This window comes from Harpegnathos saltator, unplaced genomic scaffold (genome assembly GCF_003227715.2).
Source record: "Harpegnathos saltator strain DR-91 unplaced genomic scaffold, Hsal_v8.6 scaffold774, whole genome shotgun sequence".
In the NCBI taxonomy this organism is placed as follows: domain Eukaryota; kingdom Metazoa; phylum Arthropoda; class Insecta; order Hymenoptera; family Formicidae; genus Harpegnathos; species Harpegnathos saltator.
In genome coordinates, this window is record NW_020230620.1 from 391,063 (window position 1) to 406,795 (window position 15,733).

General features: G+C 37.4%; 3 protein-coding genes across 4 annotated transcripts; 2 read left to right on the forward strand and 1 right to left on the reverse strand.

Annotated features, from left to right (window-relative positions):
• The first annotated feature begins 1,048 nt into the window (after nt 1-1,048).
• LOC105187616 (odorant receptor 9a) lies at nt 1,049-5,549 on the forward strand. 2 transcript variants are annotated; one of them, XM_025306289.1, is made up of 9 exons: nt 1,049-1,712; nt 1,783-1,902; nt 1,999-2,116; nt 2,280-2,541; nt 2,608-2,724; nt 3,090-3,180; nt 3,281-3,417; nt 4,642-4,774; nt 5,450-5,549. In XM_025306289.1, exons 1-9 carry the CDS (start codon nt 1,569-1,571, stop codon nt 5,540-5,542), a joined length of 1,215 nt encoding a protein of 404 aa, XP_025162074.1. In that variant the 5' UTR covers nt 1,049-1,568; the 3' UTR covers nt 5,543-5,549. The 2 variants fall into 2 exon arrangements, with proteins under 2 accessions (XP_025162074.1, XP_025162075.1); XM_025306290.1 differs by having other exon boundaries at nt 5,044-5,492.
• A 3-nt stretch (nt 5,550-5,552) lies between these two features.
• On the forward strand, nt 5,553-9,556 carry LOC105187600 (NECAP-like protein CG9132). Its single transcript, XM_025306294.1, has 3 exons — nt 5,553-5,767; nt 6,001-6,397; nt 6,580-9,556. The coding sequence occupies exons 1-3, from the start codon at nt 5,682-5,684 to the stop codon at nt 6,832-6,834; spliced, it is 738 nt and encodes a 245-aa protein (XP_025162079.1). The 5' UTR covers nt 5,553-5,681; the 3' UTR covers nt 6,835-9,556.
• Nucleotides 9,557-9,882: 326 nt separating this feature from the next.
• Nucleotides 9,883-12,496, reverse strand: LOC105187601 (Tetratricopeptide repeat protein 17). Its single transcript, XM_011148522.3, has 5 exons — nt 12,126-12,496; nt 11,200-11,503; nt 10,806-11,066; nt 10,462-10,614; nt 9,883-10,214 (listed from the first exon to the last, which is right to left on the reverse strand). The coding sequence occupies exons 1-5, from the start codon at nt 12,407-12,409 to the stop codon at nt 10,056-10,058; spliced, it is 1,161 nt and encodes a 386-aa protein (XP_011146824.1). The 5' UTR covers nt 12,410-12,496; the 3' UTR covers nt 9,883-10,055.
• Nucleotides 12,497-15,733: the final 3,237 nt, after the last annotated feature.

The following is a 15,733-nucleotide window of genomic DNA, read 5'->3' on the forward strand; positions in this document are numbered from 1 at the left end:
ATTAACTTAAAATTACCTATAGTTAACTGTAAGTAATTTATAGTTAACTATAAGTACTTTGTAACTCTAGGTAACTATAAGTAACTTTAAGTTAATTTGAACATCTTAAAGTAATTTTTCTTAAGGGTTGTCTATGGTACCGCATGTTTTGTACGAGTGTCCATTGCCCACGTTTCTTGATAAAGTCTATTGTTCGCCTCCGTGGCGGTTAGATGTGATTCTTGTAACTACGCATATTTTTGATCGTGGGGACTGCGTACGCGTTGTCCGACAAAACCATTACAGTGACGATAAACAGTCTTTCTTCTTTATGTTATTATTTTTATTTCAAATATATCTTGCAAAATTCTTTCTTATACCTCTTAATACCTTATATCTAATATCCAATACTTCCTAATTGTCTAGTTTAAACTAATGTTTACGTTTTTATTATACTCAAATGAAACAGTTATGGAATATAGTATGTATTTCTTTGTTTAGTATCGCGACGGTTATACGCGCGTCCGGTTGCCACGTACCTGATTATATGCTGGCTATGAAGAAACACAGTAAGAAAGAACGACGTAAACTCGAACGCACAGCATCCACACGCGAGAAAATATTAACCGTATCCACGTACAAGCGACACAAACGAAAACTGCACGTCGAACAGAAATTAGAGACGGAAGAAAAAGTATAAAGGTGTAAGCGCGATATTCGTGTACTTTATCGATCATGTAAATATAATGATTGATATTTACATGATCGATTTACAACTATTGTTCGCTCTATATCTCCCCTCCTCCCATAATAGATGTATCACTTGTAGGTGTACTCCTTAAGTAAAACTATTGATAGAGATTTATTGCGCGATACAAGAGCGTAATTTCCTTTTCGTTTATTTGTAGGTAATAATTGCGCGTAACGTGGACGTGTATTAACTTTTTGATAAAAAATAGCAGTTTTGGCACAAAATCGACATCGCACGGATAATACGGTAGGATCAGGTATTCCCCTCTGCGAATTAACGCTGAAGAAAATAGTCTTTTACATACCTCAACGTGTGTGCTCTTCCCGTATGTACATTCCCGCAGAGTTTCGATGAAATCAAAATTTTCGAGCCGGACTACATGAGTCCCTTGTAAGTACTGATCCCTTCGATGTCGATTATCTTTTATTGTTCCAAGAGAATAAGTAGATAGAATCTTATCCCCGACCTCGGAGCTCGGAGCAATTTTTGCATCTTCCCCTTTGTAGATTTGAGACCTCACTCGATTGGGAGAAAAGAAAAAAAAAGAAAACACCGATTGTAGATTGTAGAGCGTCGGTTGCAGCTGTGCCTCAAGCGATTACAGAGTTGCATGTTGAGGAAAATGCAACTCGCTACTCATGAATATGTGATACTTCGCGTATTCGCAGAGTACTACAACTTATCGCGCACGTTACCTGACGACTTCGTAGCGCCGCGCTATTAAATTGATTTCCTTTTGATACTGTCTCAAGAGAATACGCAATGAGTCCTTTTAAGCGTAAATATTCGACGAGATATGTGTTTGTTTCGCAGTGTCCCTTTGATGGCCTGAGAAAAAATGTCTTTCTATGACAATCGCTACTATTATGTCAGCAAACGACTTTTGTCCATCATCGGCCAATGGCCGTATCAATCGCGTCTGGAGAGTAATACGATGCTCGGCATCACGCTATTCTTCACTGGCAGTTTGACATTCTTGGAGGTGTTTGAAATACGCACGACCCAAGACCCAAGATTCAAAACTGACCATCTGTTTCGAATTGTGTTCGTAGGGGTGGGGTCTGGTAAGCGGCATGACAGATCTGAGCATCATCATGGAGAACGCGTCGCCGTTGCTGGTGAACAGCTTCATCTTCGTGAAACTGATCAATTATTTCTTCAATAAGTATAAAGTCCGTTCCATTTCCGTTCCGTTGCGAAACGCTAAAGCTGGCCGAGCTGGCCGAGCATTTCGTAATCATAAATCGAATGAATTCTTCAAAGTGCAGATGAAAGAACTTCTGGATCACGTCGAGGAGACCTGGCAGATGATCCAAGTGGGTCCACGTAATGAAATATTGCGGAGCTACGCGGAACAAACTAAAGTCTATACGATAAGATATACGTGTGAGTTCCTCTCGTCTCCTTTAGAGATCGATGTCAACGTAATTCTCTCTCCTTTGACGGCTCATGTCAAATTACTGTATATCTCTCGAGCGAGCACGGCCATTATTATTACATAGGAGAAAAAGAAAGGGAAGGAAGAAACATTAAGCGGCTCTCATTCCAGTGGCTTTGTACGCGGTGTGGATCTTGTACTCGACGACGCCGCTCATCGTCAGCTGGACGTACAAGCTTCTGCCGATTAACGCGACCTACACGGCCAGATTTCTCTATCGTTTGGAACATGTTTGTGACGTGGACAAGTACTTCAATCTGCTGATGCTGCATGGCTTCATCAGCGTGTTCTACATAGTATCAGTGCCGATCGCGGTCGACACGATGTTTGTACTTTGCATCCAGCATGTCTGCGCGTTGTTCGAGATCATAAAGTAAGTCGATCTCGATCTTTGGGGAAAATCCCTTCTGAATGATGTCACGTTTTTGATCGAGTATAGGTACGACATGGAGCACATACAAGGTTCGGATTTCGTGACGCTTGAGCCGGATATTGCGGACGACATCGAGTATCATAAAATAATCGAGTGCATTAAATTGCACGAGCAAGCGTTCAAGTTAGTGCCAGTTGTAAATACTCTTTAGCTACATATGTCTCTCTGGCCGGCGCCTCTTTGCTCGATTTGTTTTTTTCTTTTTGATTTTTCTATACACCTGGTTTAAAGAAAAAACGTGTCAGTCAGTATCGATTAGTAAAAATACGTACAACAATCGCTGGTTATTCAAATTCTTCTATACACAGCTGATTCGGATAACGAGGAATGACTACTACTAATTGCAACTAATTTGCAACCTTTATACGAGGTTTATAGCTTTAAAGTGAATTAAATAGTTCTACTGAGATTTTGCGTTAGGACACAAGTTAATCGTATTAGAACTTTTCACGTGGACTAACACAACTGTTTTGTCATTTTACGCAAAGATTTTCCGAATTGCTCTCATTCGCTTACGCAACGTCCTACCTTTTTCTATTAGGAAATGTGATCATATGCCTCAGTTTCAGCTTGGCTGAGGTAAATATTTGATATAATTTTCAGCACTGCGTGTGTATATACATGGGTTTGTTTTTATCTTGCATATGTTTAATCGTATTGCGTACTGCATATGTTCAAGTTGATCATGGTGGATGTTCAGTTTGACGAAATTGTCAGAATTTCCGCCGCTAGTATAGCACAATTGTTACACATATATTATCTGAGTTGGATGTGTCAGCGATTGCTCGATCACAGTGGCGGACTTCATAAAGTAATGTATGTACGCATATTTGTTTGTAGTTGTATGTACATACCCAGTACATAACCAGATAACACATGGACGTCCGACGAACGTCCAGTGGACGTTCGAATTTGGACTTCGGGACGTCCATAAGACGTCCAAAAGAAATCCGACGGACGTTCATAGGACATCCGTAGGATGTCCGTTTTTCATAATTCTGGACGTCCGTAGAATATCCAAATCAAGGATCCAAAATGGACATCATTCTCAATTCTCCACTATTCGTAATTATAAGCAAAATAAACATTCAGAAATACGTAAAGGAAAGGTTTATCAACAACAATAAAATTCTGAAATGCAAAAAATATTATTTATTTTTATATCAATATATAAAATTTAATTTCAAAATTATTAAATTAACAAAAGTTAAGACACTATTATAGTAATTAATATATTCTTGATAGTGAATAAAGGAAAAAAGTCTAATATTATTTTTTGTCTCGACGAATAATTAGCGAGTTTATCGTAAGTTAAATGTTGAGAGAAAGTTACCAAGCTTCCCTGAAATATTTCAAAAAATAGTCAAATAAAAAAATGTTTTTGACAAAACAAAAGTTGTTAAAATTAATTGCTAGAAAAAGGAGATATAATAAAAAATTGGACTTTCTGTTTTAAAAAATTAAGTTGACCTAAAATTGACCTTGAAAATGCCCTCCAAATAAAAAACTGATAATGCCATTCTCTTTCCCCTTCGAAATCATGGAACACGTGTTTTAGCTTTTTTTAATATCTTTCATAGATTTCGAGATTTTTACCTGTTACGTTTGAAATTTAGCATCCTGTATAATATATACATATATACAAACGAAATCTAAACAAGCCTTAAAGCATACTTAGGCTGCGTTCCGAAATTCACTTCCAGTACTGAAAAAATATATGGTTTGTGTCACGTATACTATAGATTTTCAGTACTGGCAGTGAATTTCGGCACGCAGTCTTAGTGCGCATGTTAGTGCAAGCAATCAAATTCACTATAATAATTTTTGGATAATGACCATTGACGTCCAACATTGGACATCTTATGGATGTCCTAATATGGACTGATTTTGATGAGTCCAAAATCATATATACGATGGACGTTCATTTCACGTTCATGAACCGTGCGGACGTAAAATGGACATAAGGACATCTTGTGCTATCTGGGTATATATATGCACGCCAAAACTTGCGTCAATTAATGAGGAAAATGCGCTTATCAGTTACAGTTGCAACTGGTATACGATTTCAATGAGATCTAGACAACTGTTAAAATTCATGTTAATGCGTGCCATTAAACCGTGCCAAATAAAAGCTGGAAAGATATACGTAATGTCGACGGAGAATTTCAGCTCGGTATGTAAATAGATGTTATGCTGCTCGAATAAACATCTCCCTTCGGAAAAATTACTTAAAATTTTCAAATTAACTTAAAATTATTTATAGTTAATTATAAGTAATTTATAGTTATAGTTAACTATAAGTAACTTTAGGTGACTATAACTATAACTTTAATAACTTTAATAAAGTTAACTATAAGTTAATTTGAACATCTTGAAATAATTTTTCCTAAGGGCTAACCCTGCTAAGGTACAGCACCATCGCATATAGTATTCTTTTTTCAGATTTTGCAAGTATCTGTATCTTATTTCACTATGCTCACGTCACTGCAATAATTTTGTATGACTCAATAAAATTATACAACCTGTTCAACAGGAGAACGGATTAACGTGTACGGCTTAATTATATTTGCTGCTAACCTTTTTCAATTTTATTATTCGTAATCTCCATCCAGTCATTCAGAATAATTTTGTCTCTCGTTGCTTATGACAAATTCATCTCACTTGTGTTTAAACGCACTCAAAAGAGAAGGAGAATTTAGAATTTAGAATTCTTATTCTCATTCCCTCTGATTCTTCGTGATATTTCCCCGCTTGAGACTTTACGAATATCGACGAAACGCGCGTCACAAATATTTCACTTCCCTAATCGCACGTCACTATCGATAAGTCACTTCCTTTGATCGCACAGCGGCACAAAGGCAACAGACTGGCCACTCTATGTACGATTAATCTGTGGACAATCGTGGAAGGGACGATAGACGGAGTGGGACAGGAGGCGTGACTGGAGATAAAGTTATCAAATCACGGCGGACATTCGTCATAAGATACACACAAACGCAACACTTTCGAACGGCAGCTTCGTGAGAGCTGCCCGTGGTTACTTTTACGTTCGCGCATTGTGAAAGTCGTCGGAAAACGCGATGGAAACGTACGAGAGTGTCCTGCTGGTGAAATCCGAAGTATTCGTCTTCAAAATTCCGCCAAGGTCAACCAACAGGGGTTATCGGTAAGAACGAACGCTTCCGACGTGACGTTTCGCAGTTGTTCAATATGTTGTAAACGTTCCGATGTGTCAAACGCGAGACGGTTACGTGTTTTCTTATTTGGTTCAGACAGTACGTAACTGCTAGTAGTTACTCAGATATGTCTGGCTAAGTGAAACTGGACGCACCGTCCAGTTTTCCTCTTCTGACTGAATCGCATGGATATAAAGATTATATATCGACGATACGATTGCAGGGCAGCTGACTGGAACTTGCAGGAGCCTTCATGGACTGGTCGCATGCGTCTGGTATCGCAAGGAGACAGCATAACGATAAAACTAGAGGACAAGGTCACGGGCGAACTGTTTGCAAAGTGTCCGATCGAGCAGTATCCTGGAATAGCTGTAGAAACAGTCACTGACTCTTCCCGATATTTTGTTCTGAGAATTCAGGATGACAATGGGAGATCGGCTTTCATAGGTGTTGGTTTCTTAGATAGGTCTGACAGTTTCGACTTGAATGTCGCTCTTCAAGATCATTTCAAGTGGCTGAAGAATCGGGAACAAATTGAAAAGGAGAAGGAAAAACCGAAACAGGAGTTGGATCTCAGGTTCAAGGAGGGTGAAACTATCAAAATCAACATGAAGATCACTGTAAGTGCTATATGATTATGATGAAAAAGCTACGATGGAGAAAGTAATGATTTCTTTACAATAATATTTTTTCATTATTTCATTTTATTTCATTTTATTTGTTGTGCTTTTGTATGTGTGCAGGATAATTTTAAAGTTAAAATAATTTTCTCGCGTCTGTTACTTGTATGTCTGTTACTTAGAAAAAGGATGGCAGCGAGGTCTCATCCAAAGCAAGACAACGTACCAATCCAGCCATGGGTTTACCACCTCCACCTGGTGGTGTCAAAATCGCACCGCCACCAGCGAAAACTCCAACATCCTCACCAGCCCACAAACCACCGCAAAGTCAAAGTCAAGGTACTACAGGTTCAGAGTGGGGTGAATTTGCCAGTGCTTCTCAGGCAGCATCGGCACCCACACCCCCAGTGGCTAATGCCAGTTGGGTGCAGTTTTAATTTTCCAAACATATGTATATAACGTAATATATGTAATATACACATAGCAACATCTGAAATAGCAGTGCTATAAGAATCTAGATTGTAACACATACAGGGCAGTTTGCTCACAAGATACTGTTGGATTGTCGTTACTATCAAGTGGACTATCCTGTATTGTAATTCAGTGTTAATTGTGTGCATACATGTATTTTAAGTGCGCACGCACAGCTCGAGACTTTAAGGATGAATATCGGAAGGGTGTCTGTGAATAGCCGAATTTGCCGAAAGAGTTTGATGTATATTTCCAATACTATACAGTGTGTGACGAAAATTATAGTGGCAACGGGGAAAGGGGTAATATTTTCTCATGGAAAGCAGTGGCTTTCGCGCATACAAGACTCTTAGAGTTTCCTGAAGTTGATATATATTTTTCTCTATGAAGAAGTATTCCTTCCCGATTGTTCTGTGATTGGCTCTAGCACCCTGTATGATAGTATTGTACTTATAAATACTGCTTGAGGACTCTCAATATTACTTTCGGATATCCAGTGTATTTGAATAATGTATTTGAATATGGAATTCTTATTCACATATAAATGTCAATATCAGATGCATTTAGTGCCTTGTGTAAACTAGTTTTCAACGAATTGGAAGTAAACTCAAGACGATTCAAGACAATGTTAGTACTTACATGAATGCAACGTAATAATCAGCTTCCTTTCGGCGATCCTTTCCAACTTTCACAGAGATTTGACTCAAGAATACATGACTGAAAATGATCACTTAAACTTTTAATGCTCAGACATCATGGAATAAGTATTTTTGAACATTGAGAAAAAAGGCAGATCTAATTTATACAATTCTGATTTTCTGAGTATTGACTACGCTAATTATTCTATCGCGCAATATGGATTATCATTGGAAGCATAATGCATATATATCTTGAGTATGCATTTAATGTAATTGACCGCTTGACCTCGGCTGTTAGCTAACGATTTCAATCGTTGTAAATATTACAGAGCCTACTGTAAAAACAGGGCCTATTTTTCTCTTGTACACTGGATGTCCATAAAGTTCTTCACATTCAATCTTAATACAATCGTATTCCCTCCGTACGAATACGTGTTTTCGTTTTGAATTTTCATTCGTTGAAATTAAGTTTCTACTATTTCAAATAATACATCTTTCAACCTGTGTTCTTTTTCTCCAAAAGTATTTTTTTCGTTTGCCGTCTAAGATATATTAATTATTCATTAGCCAAAGGCACATTATATTATTAATAATATTTTGTAAAAAATATAAGCCTAATGTATCTGTAGGGGAGAATATTTAACTACATTATAGGAAATATTATATTTTTTGCATTTTTTTCCTTTTTTGGACTTTAGCAGATATTTATTTTCTAATTACAAGAACAATTCTAAATTAAATTTCGAGAAATTAAGCGGAAATTTTTGCAGATTGAATTTTAGCGGAATAGCGGAATAATCGAATTTTTCTATCCAACAAAGATAATAAAAATGCGATTTAATTTCTCGTTTATTTAATGCGATATAAGTGAATGTTCAAAATTTTTACTTGTTTCGAACTTCTATTACAAATATTTGCAGCAATTTTTAACTTTATATTTACATATCTTATGAGCATTATGAGTAAGCTATTGAAAAAAAATGTTACACAAACCTGAGGAATATGTGCGAGAATTCTATGTGATGAAAAATAATTGCCTTCGCGGCAAAGATTAGATAGAATGTTACTATCTATGATGCGCATTAATTAGATCATAAATTGTGTACAATGTTATTTATATATTACTCTGCTAAATTTTAATATAAAATGTAGAATAGCCTTGTTAAGCATTAATATTAGCATGAATCTTGTTGAATGAATGTTTAGACGCGATTGCGTTACATATGTTGTTTCCATTTTCAAAAATTTGGAGAATTATCTCTTATAGAAAATGTCCCAAAAAAGTGCGAACTGACAGCGGAAAATACGTCGTGCGGACAAATTGTATAAAGATATTAGTGAAGATTTATAATCAGAGAGCCATCTCGAATACGTCAAACGTTGGAAGATTTCAAGAAACGTGGGTAGATACTGTCATATCATGTATAAGAAGATATTGTTTAAACGATTAAATAATAGACTACTAATATATATAGATAGTATGATAATTTTTAAATGTTTAGAAGAAATTTGCTGTAGTGAAATTTTTATCATAGGAACAGCTATGCTAAGATATATTTAGGATTATCACTAAGGCAACATGTCAGTAACACACGAAACGAAATTAAGACTTTATTATTTGAGCTGTAAGATATCTTCATCGAAAAACAAAAATATTGAGAAGCCTTAAAATTATTCTGCTGCTGTTTCATGGGCTTTCTTGGGATGTCCCACATACACACACACACACACATATTGGCACATATTTAGTTCTGATATATAACATATTAATGTACCACTTATAAATGAAAAATTGCGTTACAATTTATATACATGAAAGATCACAAATTAAAAATTTGCCTGTGTGCCCTAGCAGCGGGGCATCAGAGAGATCTGGTACCTATTCCAGTGTTCTGTTTGATGATCAAATGATCCGAGTAATTGTTATGATGTATCGCGTGTTACATATTGATAGCAACTAAAAGAGAATCACTTTAATTGATAATTACATTCCATATTTTTTATTTTCTGTAAACATATTGCAAGAATAAATATCAGATTTAAGTTGAAACTTATCGAGATTATTTCCAATTAATCCTCGACGGAAACTTTCATCAAAAATTAAACATAATTAAATATAAATATAAAAATTAAATATAATTGTCTTTTAATTGGAGAAGATTGCTTGAGATTGATTGAGGAAATATTGAATTCAATGTTTATACGTTCATAATAAGAAAGTCTTGTGTCCTCGATTAAATTTTTCTGTTTCGCAATTATCTATTTAGCTTCATTTCGGCTGTATATGTATATGAATAAATGTGAATGAACATAATAAAAACGGAAGTCACACGATGTGAGAGAGAGAGACTTTCAATAAACAACTTGAGGTAGTGGTGAAGTTTTTATATATTTTTCTCTGGGGATACATAATAAATAGATGGTGCATTCCAAGAATTATTACGAATCATATTACAAATAATACTTTGCGAGGAGATAAATCGTTATGGCATCAAAAGTTATTCTATCATATGTACGAACGACAGGCTCATCATATTAACGAATCATGATTAACAACGTTTATTGCGTGCGACGTTGAGACGCAAGCTGCGCATAGCCATAGCACGACTGAAATGTCGTTGTACCGGGCGCTGAAGCTGTCCGCTGACTAGAGTTGAATCCTCATCACATTCTACATTGCTTACCATAACCAACAGTACGCCTACTACCTAAGATAACAATGAACATTTCAGTGGCCATTGTCTCTTTCGAAAACTCCAAAACTCGAAAAACAAAAAGAGGAATTGAGAAAACAGCTCCTTTAGTAAAGTTTATAATAAATTGTATAGATAGTTATTTACTTAAAAACAAAAAGTTTGAGACCAATGTTTAAAACTTTATTTAATATTGTTGCTACGGCAAATGCAATCGGTGCAACGATAAAATGCAAAGATACACTTGTGCTTGTTTACGTACCAAACAGATGATAATCAGTAACGTATAGAAATGTATACTTGTAACCGGTAGTGACTCTACTTCCTTTAATGCAGCAGTGGCATCAGAGAGGTCTGGTTTTAGCTCCAACGCATGACGCAAATGTACAGCTGCTTCTTGGAAATGTCCATATGCCTATAATCCGCAGAAAGATGCATTTCAAGGCTGGGAACATTTGAGTTTTTCTGGGCATTTCAAGTTTTGCATTCAGCTACTTTAATACTGAGTACCGAGTATTACGTTTTACCGCGCACGTCTATTTTCATACTCGGTATGATAACATGTTGATATCTAATTATTGTTTATAATATAATTATAATATTCACCTTGAAAATTTGTCCAAGTGTAAGATATTGTTCCCATGCATTACGGTCTGGAGGTTGCATTTCCAAGGACCGCCTGGCTAAATATGTCGCGTCATCCAAATAATGATGCACCAGCATTACTCTAGCCAAGTTCAAAAGTACTTCTGCATTATGCGGCGACACGGCAAGTGCCCTGCGAAAACATTCGATCGACTTTTCCGCATCACCCTTTATACGCCAGAAATTTCCTATCTGGTTATAGATCTGAACAGATTTCGGCTTCTGGAAATTTGAGGAAGGGTATAAAGAGAAAGAATCCACTCAACACAAAAAATCAAAGATGCACAAGTATCCCTTTGCAGAGATCACTTTTTAGTAATAATTATAATATGTAAATTGTATTGACAATAGATACCTCTCGCTTTGCTTTCTTTAAACGTCTCTCCAGCAAGTCGATATCAACATCAACAGTCCTACCACCGTTCTTTTTGAACATTAATGCTACATTTGGCTCTGGTATCATTGGGTGTTTGTCTCTATTTGCCACACCAATCAGGTTGTCATAATAGGTAAAGTTCACTGGTTTACCACAATCCAATATTATGTTGTCGCATTGTTGACCAGTAGCACATATCACTTGTTCGTTTGATACTTTTGAAGGTAGAGGAAAAGACTCATTGATATTTTGTATATCCTTCAACACGTACGACGAAAGTCGTCTGCCAAGGGGACCAAAGTTAAGGCTGTTTTAACACTGAATGAACAGGAAGCCACACACAAAATGTTAACTACAGAAAAAAAAGAAAATTATGTCACATAAACAATGGTGCATGTACGTAGTAAAATTAAGGAATCTATGCATATAAGTCACAATAACAAAATTACACAAAACAAAAACCACAAAGGAATTAGAATAAGGAGAAACAATTCAATATAAGTGACACGAATATATATAAGCACAGCGCATCCAACTATAAATAATTTCTTTTATTACATTATTCTTTACAATTTACTTTAAGCAGTAGCTGACAGATGCTGTGTAATATAGGTGTTCATTTCTCAAAAAGTATATGAAAACGAAAATGTTCATGTAAGCAACATGATCTAGACAGAAAGTAGCTAAAGCACATAAAATCTATTTTTTTCTCTATATCGCATTATACTTACTTGAGAATGAGAATGAAATTAGCATGACAGCTTGGATATCGTGATGGAGTGGAAGAGAGAGGGAGATAAACCGTGAGGAGGTAGAGAAAACGCAATTAGGAAGAATCATGATCTATAGAGATCATTTTATAACCTGACAATTCAACCTGACGATAATGACATGATAAACTATACCTCTCTTGATGATCGACGAAACCTTTACATTCTTGGCAGTAGATCTGTACTTTCTCAAGCTTTTCCGATGTCGCGGTCTTGCTCCAGCCTTGGCCATTGCCGGTAACCACACTGTTAGTCAGGATATCGAAGATCGGATCGTCCTCGACCGCACTCACGAAATCAGTAGTCTTCACGACCTTGTCAGCGGCGTTCAATCGCCAAGACGTTCGCGAGTTTGTTAATTTTATTTGCAGGATCAGCAAGTAAAGCGCGTACCTCCCGTCGGCCCATATCAGTCGCATTCTTCTCAATCCTGCCTCCGTTTGAATTGTTTACAATCTTGCAATCGAGGAGATAGAGATACAGACAGAGAGAAACAGAGAGAGAGGGAGAGAGAGAGAGAGAGAGAGAGAGAGAGAGAGAAAATGTGTATGTGAGAGAGAGAGAAATGTGTATGTGAGAGAGAGAGAGAGAGAGAGAGAAATGTGTATGTGAGAGAGAGAGAGAGAGAGAGAGAAATGTGTATGTGAGAGAGAGAGAGAGGAAAAGGAAGACACTCCGCTCTCTCACACTGGTGGCACGTATTGCATTAGGCGTCGCTTAAGGTCTGGTCTACAATATGTGTTGTAAGCTGTAAGAACTGACCAATTATAGCCAATTATTTTTGTAATAATCGATTGTGATTCGCCAATTCTTACGGCTTACAACTTACGACACGTATTGTAGACCAGACCTAAGGCACGGACAAGATAAGTCGCGACTATTGCGATGTCGAGGTATCGATACTAATGTGGATTGCGGTTTTAACAGTACAGTCGGGTGTAATAGGATGCAACGAAGCGGTCAGGTTATTTTATCAGATTGTACCATCACTGTCTTATTACACTGCGTGTAATAAGCTCCGAATTAAATCGATCTATCATCGACTCCTTTCACCCGCACCTCGTACACTTTGAATACAGATAAATGGTTCCACTACGGAAAGAAATGAATCACCGCGATTGGTCGACTCAGTTTCCCGAGTATCCCGCTTGTGGCGCTGTTCGCAGTTGCATTCGTATTTAGTTATGGCGCCGGTTACGGGTTGTGTTGTGTGCGATAAACAGTCGCGCGCGATTTCTCGTGATTTTGACTCGTCGTAGCTGAGTTTCGTGCCTTAAATCGTTACCGGGAGTGCCGAAGGCGTAAGTTTCGCGCGTGTGTTATAGCGGAATGACGTTTGTTCCGCTACGCGAAGTGAAGTGAGATGAATCGTCGGAATGGCGAGGAAAGTTCAGCGTGCCAGCTGCGTAACGGCAGCTCGCGGAGTTTTCGCGTCGCGGAGCTTCATTTTCAACTCGTCAGCCGAGTCTCGGCTGCGAATTATCGTTAAACATCGAGGTATGGCACAGCTTTCGTTAAATATTCGCTGAAAATGTGCATTATTCGTCGGGAGGGTCGAGTAAAGTTTCGGGAATTTTTTCTATCATGGCCGACTTCTTGGAATATTTCAAACGGGACGGACGGTTTCGAACAGAATATTTTGATTGGCTAGCAGGCTAGTGATACGTATTCACCGACATACGCACACGTTGAAAGTCGCATTGCAACGCTTAGTGGTAAATTCCAAAAGCCGACCGTACGTATATGTCTTCCGCGATTTCGAATTATCAAAAGCGAATATCGGTGTGTACTGTTTCGCCGAGAGTGCCGAAAGCAAATTTCTTGCATTTGTAATGGCGAAGTATCGTCAAGCAGCCGAAGGTGATTAACAAAACCGGGATCGTCGGGAGTGCCGAGTGAAATTGCGCGCGTTTGTTGCTTAAGATTTGTGTTGTGAAAGAAATGGCCTGTTGTTGTGCAAAGTTAAATTTAGTGTTTGTGTTGTGAAAAAGATTAAGTACCCGAGGATATATTTTGCAAGAAGGGACATCACGAGGGATAAGTTTATTTTATGTGCATCACGTTATAACAATTCGGAGTTGCTTGGCTCGCGATATTGTGTTTTTTATCTTGCGACGAAGAAATGATTTAATGAAAAAGTTGATGAGGCTGATCATGGTTGTGAAACGAAACATAAAAATCTCATCTCATCTATTTCGAAACAATACATTTAATGTTTATTAATATTTTCATTCTTAATAGTTGATCACATTTTACATCTTAATCGCATTTTATTAACTCATTCTGAGCAAACGAAATATTACGTTCAACCCGAAAGTATCAGTTTTTCCACGAGTCCGCTCGCAGGTCTCTACGATTCTTCCCTGGTAGCAGACTGACGTCAAATGACGCACTAATGACGTTAGCTAACGTCATTAAGACGTCATTAGTACGTCATTTGACGTCAGTCTGCTACCTGGGTTAGAACTCATTGCCCATGTAAATGCCTCGTCGATTCCTGGAATTCACGCCGCCGCGCGCTTATCCAGACGACGCGACGTGTCGTAGCGAACCATAATTTACTTCCCCAAATTTTTACTTACTCTCTACGCTATCCGAAAAGCTATATATTAATCTGAATTTTAGGAAAATTAGTCATACTGCCTTAAAATTAAATAGTATCATTTCTTTCGATTAGCATAAATATTTCCATGACGTGCAATTTTCGTTTTCAGAAATCAATTCTACGCATTAAAATACACAAATTTTCAAAATTTCAAAAAAATCTAAGGTGAGGGCGTTATACTGTATATATTTACCCGAAGTTGTGACAAACGTGTGTCCTATATGGATGTCTTTTGTAAAAAAAATGGACATATAACGGACGTCCAATGGACATTCGTGTGCTGTTTGGGTATTGATCTATCATTTTTCTCTGCATTAATTTCAACATTTCGGACTTCATAATTCCGTAACGTTGGACTAATTTGGTATTTACGGATCATCGTTATTTCCAATTTAGATTAGCTTCTTATTGCACACGATTTATTAATTTATATTATTTGATAATCCATCATTTTCGCATCGATCAATCTCGACATATCGGCAATTCAAATTGTTCATAACGCGTAGGTGCACGTTGTTGCAATCTGTGATGTTCTTAGTTATTTTGGATCTAGATTAAAATCTTATCACTCATATTTCGTTGATTAATATTTCGCAACCTGTCATTTCCGAACCTGTCACTTTTCAATATCTCGTGGCCTCTAACGCCACGACAACCAAAACGCGTAATCGCAGCTCGATGCGGCTTACGAGGATCATAGTTGTTTTGGATCTAGATTAAAATCTTATCACCCATATTTCGATAATTAATATTCTGTGACAGGTCATTTTCGAGCCTGTCACTTTTTCATTTTTCGTGGTCTCTAACTCCGAAACGCGTAATTGCATTTCGACACGGTTGGCCCGGATCATACTTATTTTGAACCAAGATTAATATCTTATCGCAAATAATTTTGCAGCTTATACCCGGTGACTCATTATTTTCGCATCAGTCGATCTTGATCTATCGGCTTCAATTTCTCGATAACGCGTAGGCGCACGTCGTGGCAAATTATTGAGGATCTTGGTTATTTTGGGTCTAGATTAAAACCTTATCACCCATATTTCGTTAATTAATATCTGATGACTCGTCATTTCTGGGCCTGTCACTTTTCAAATTTTCGTGACTTCAAAACGTGCGATCACAACTCGATGCGATT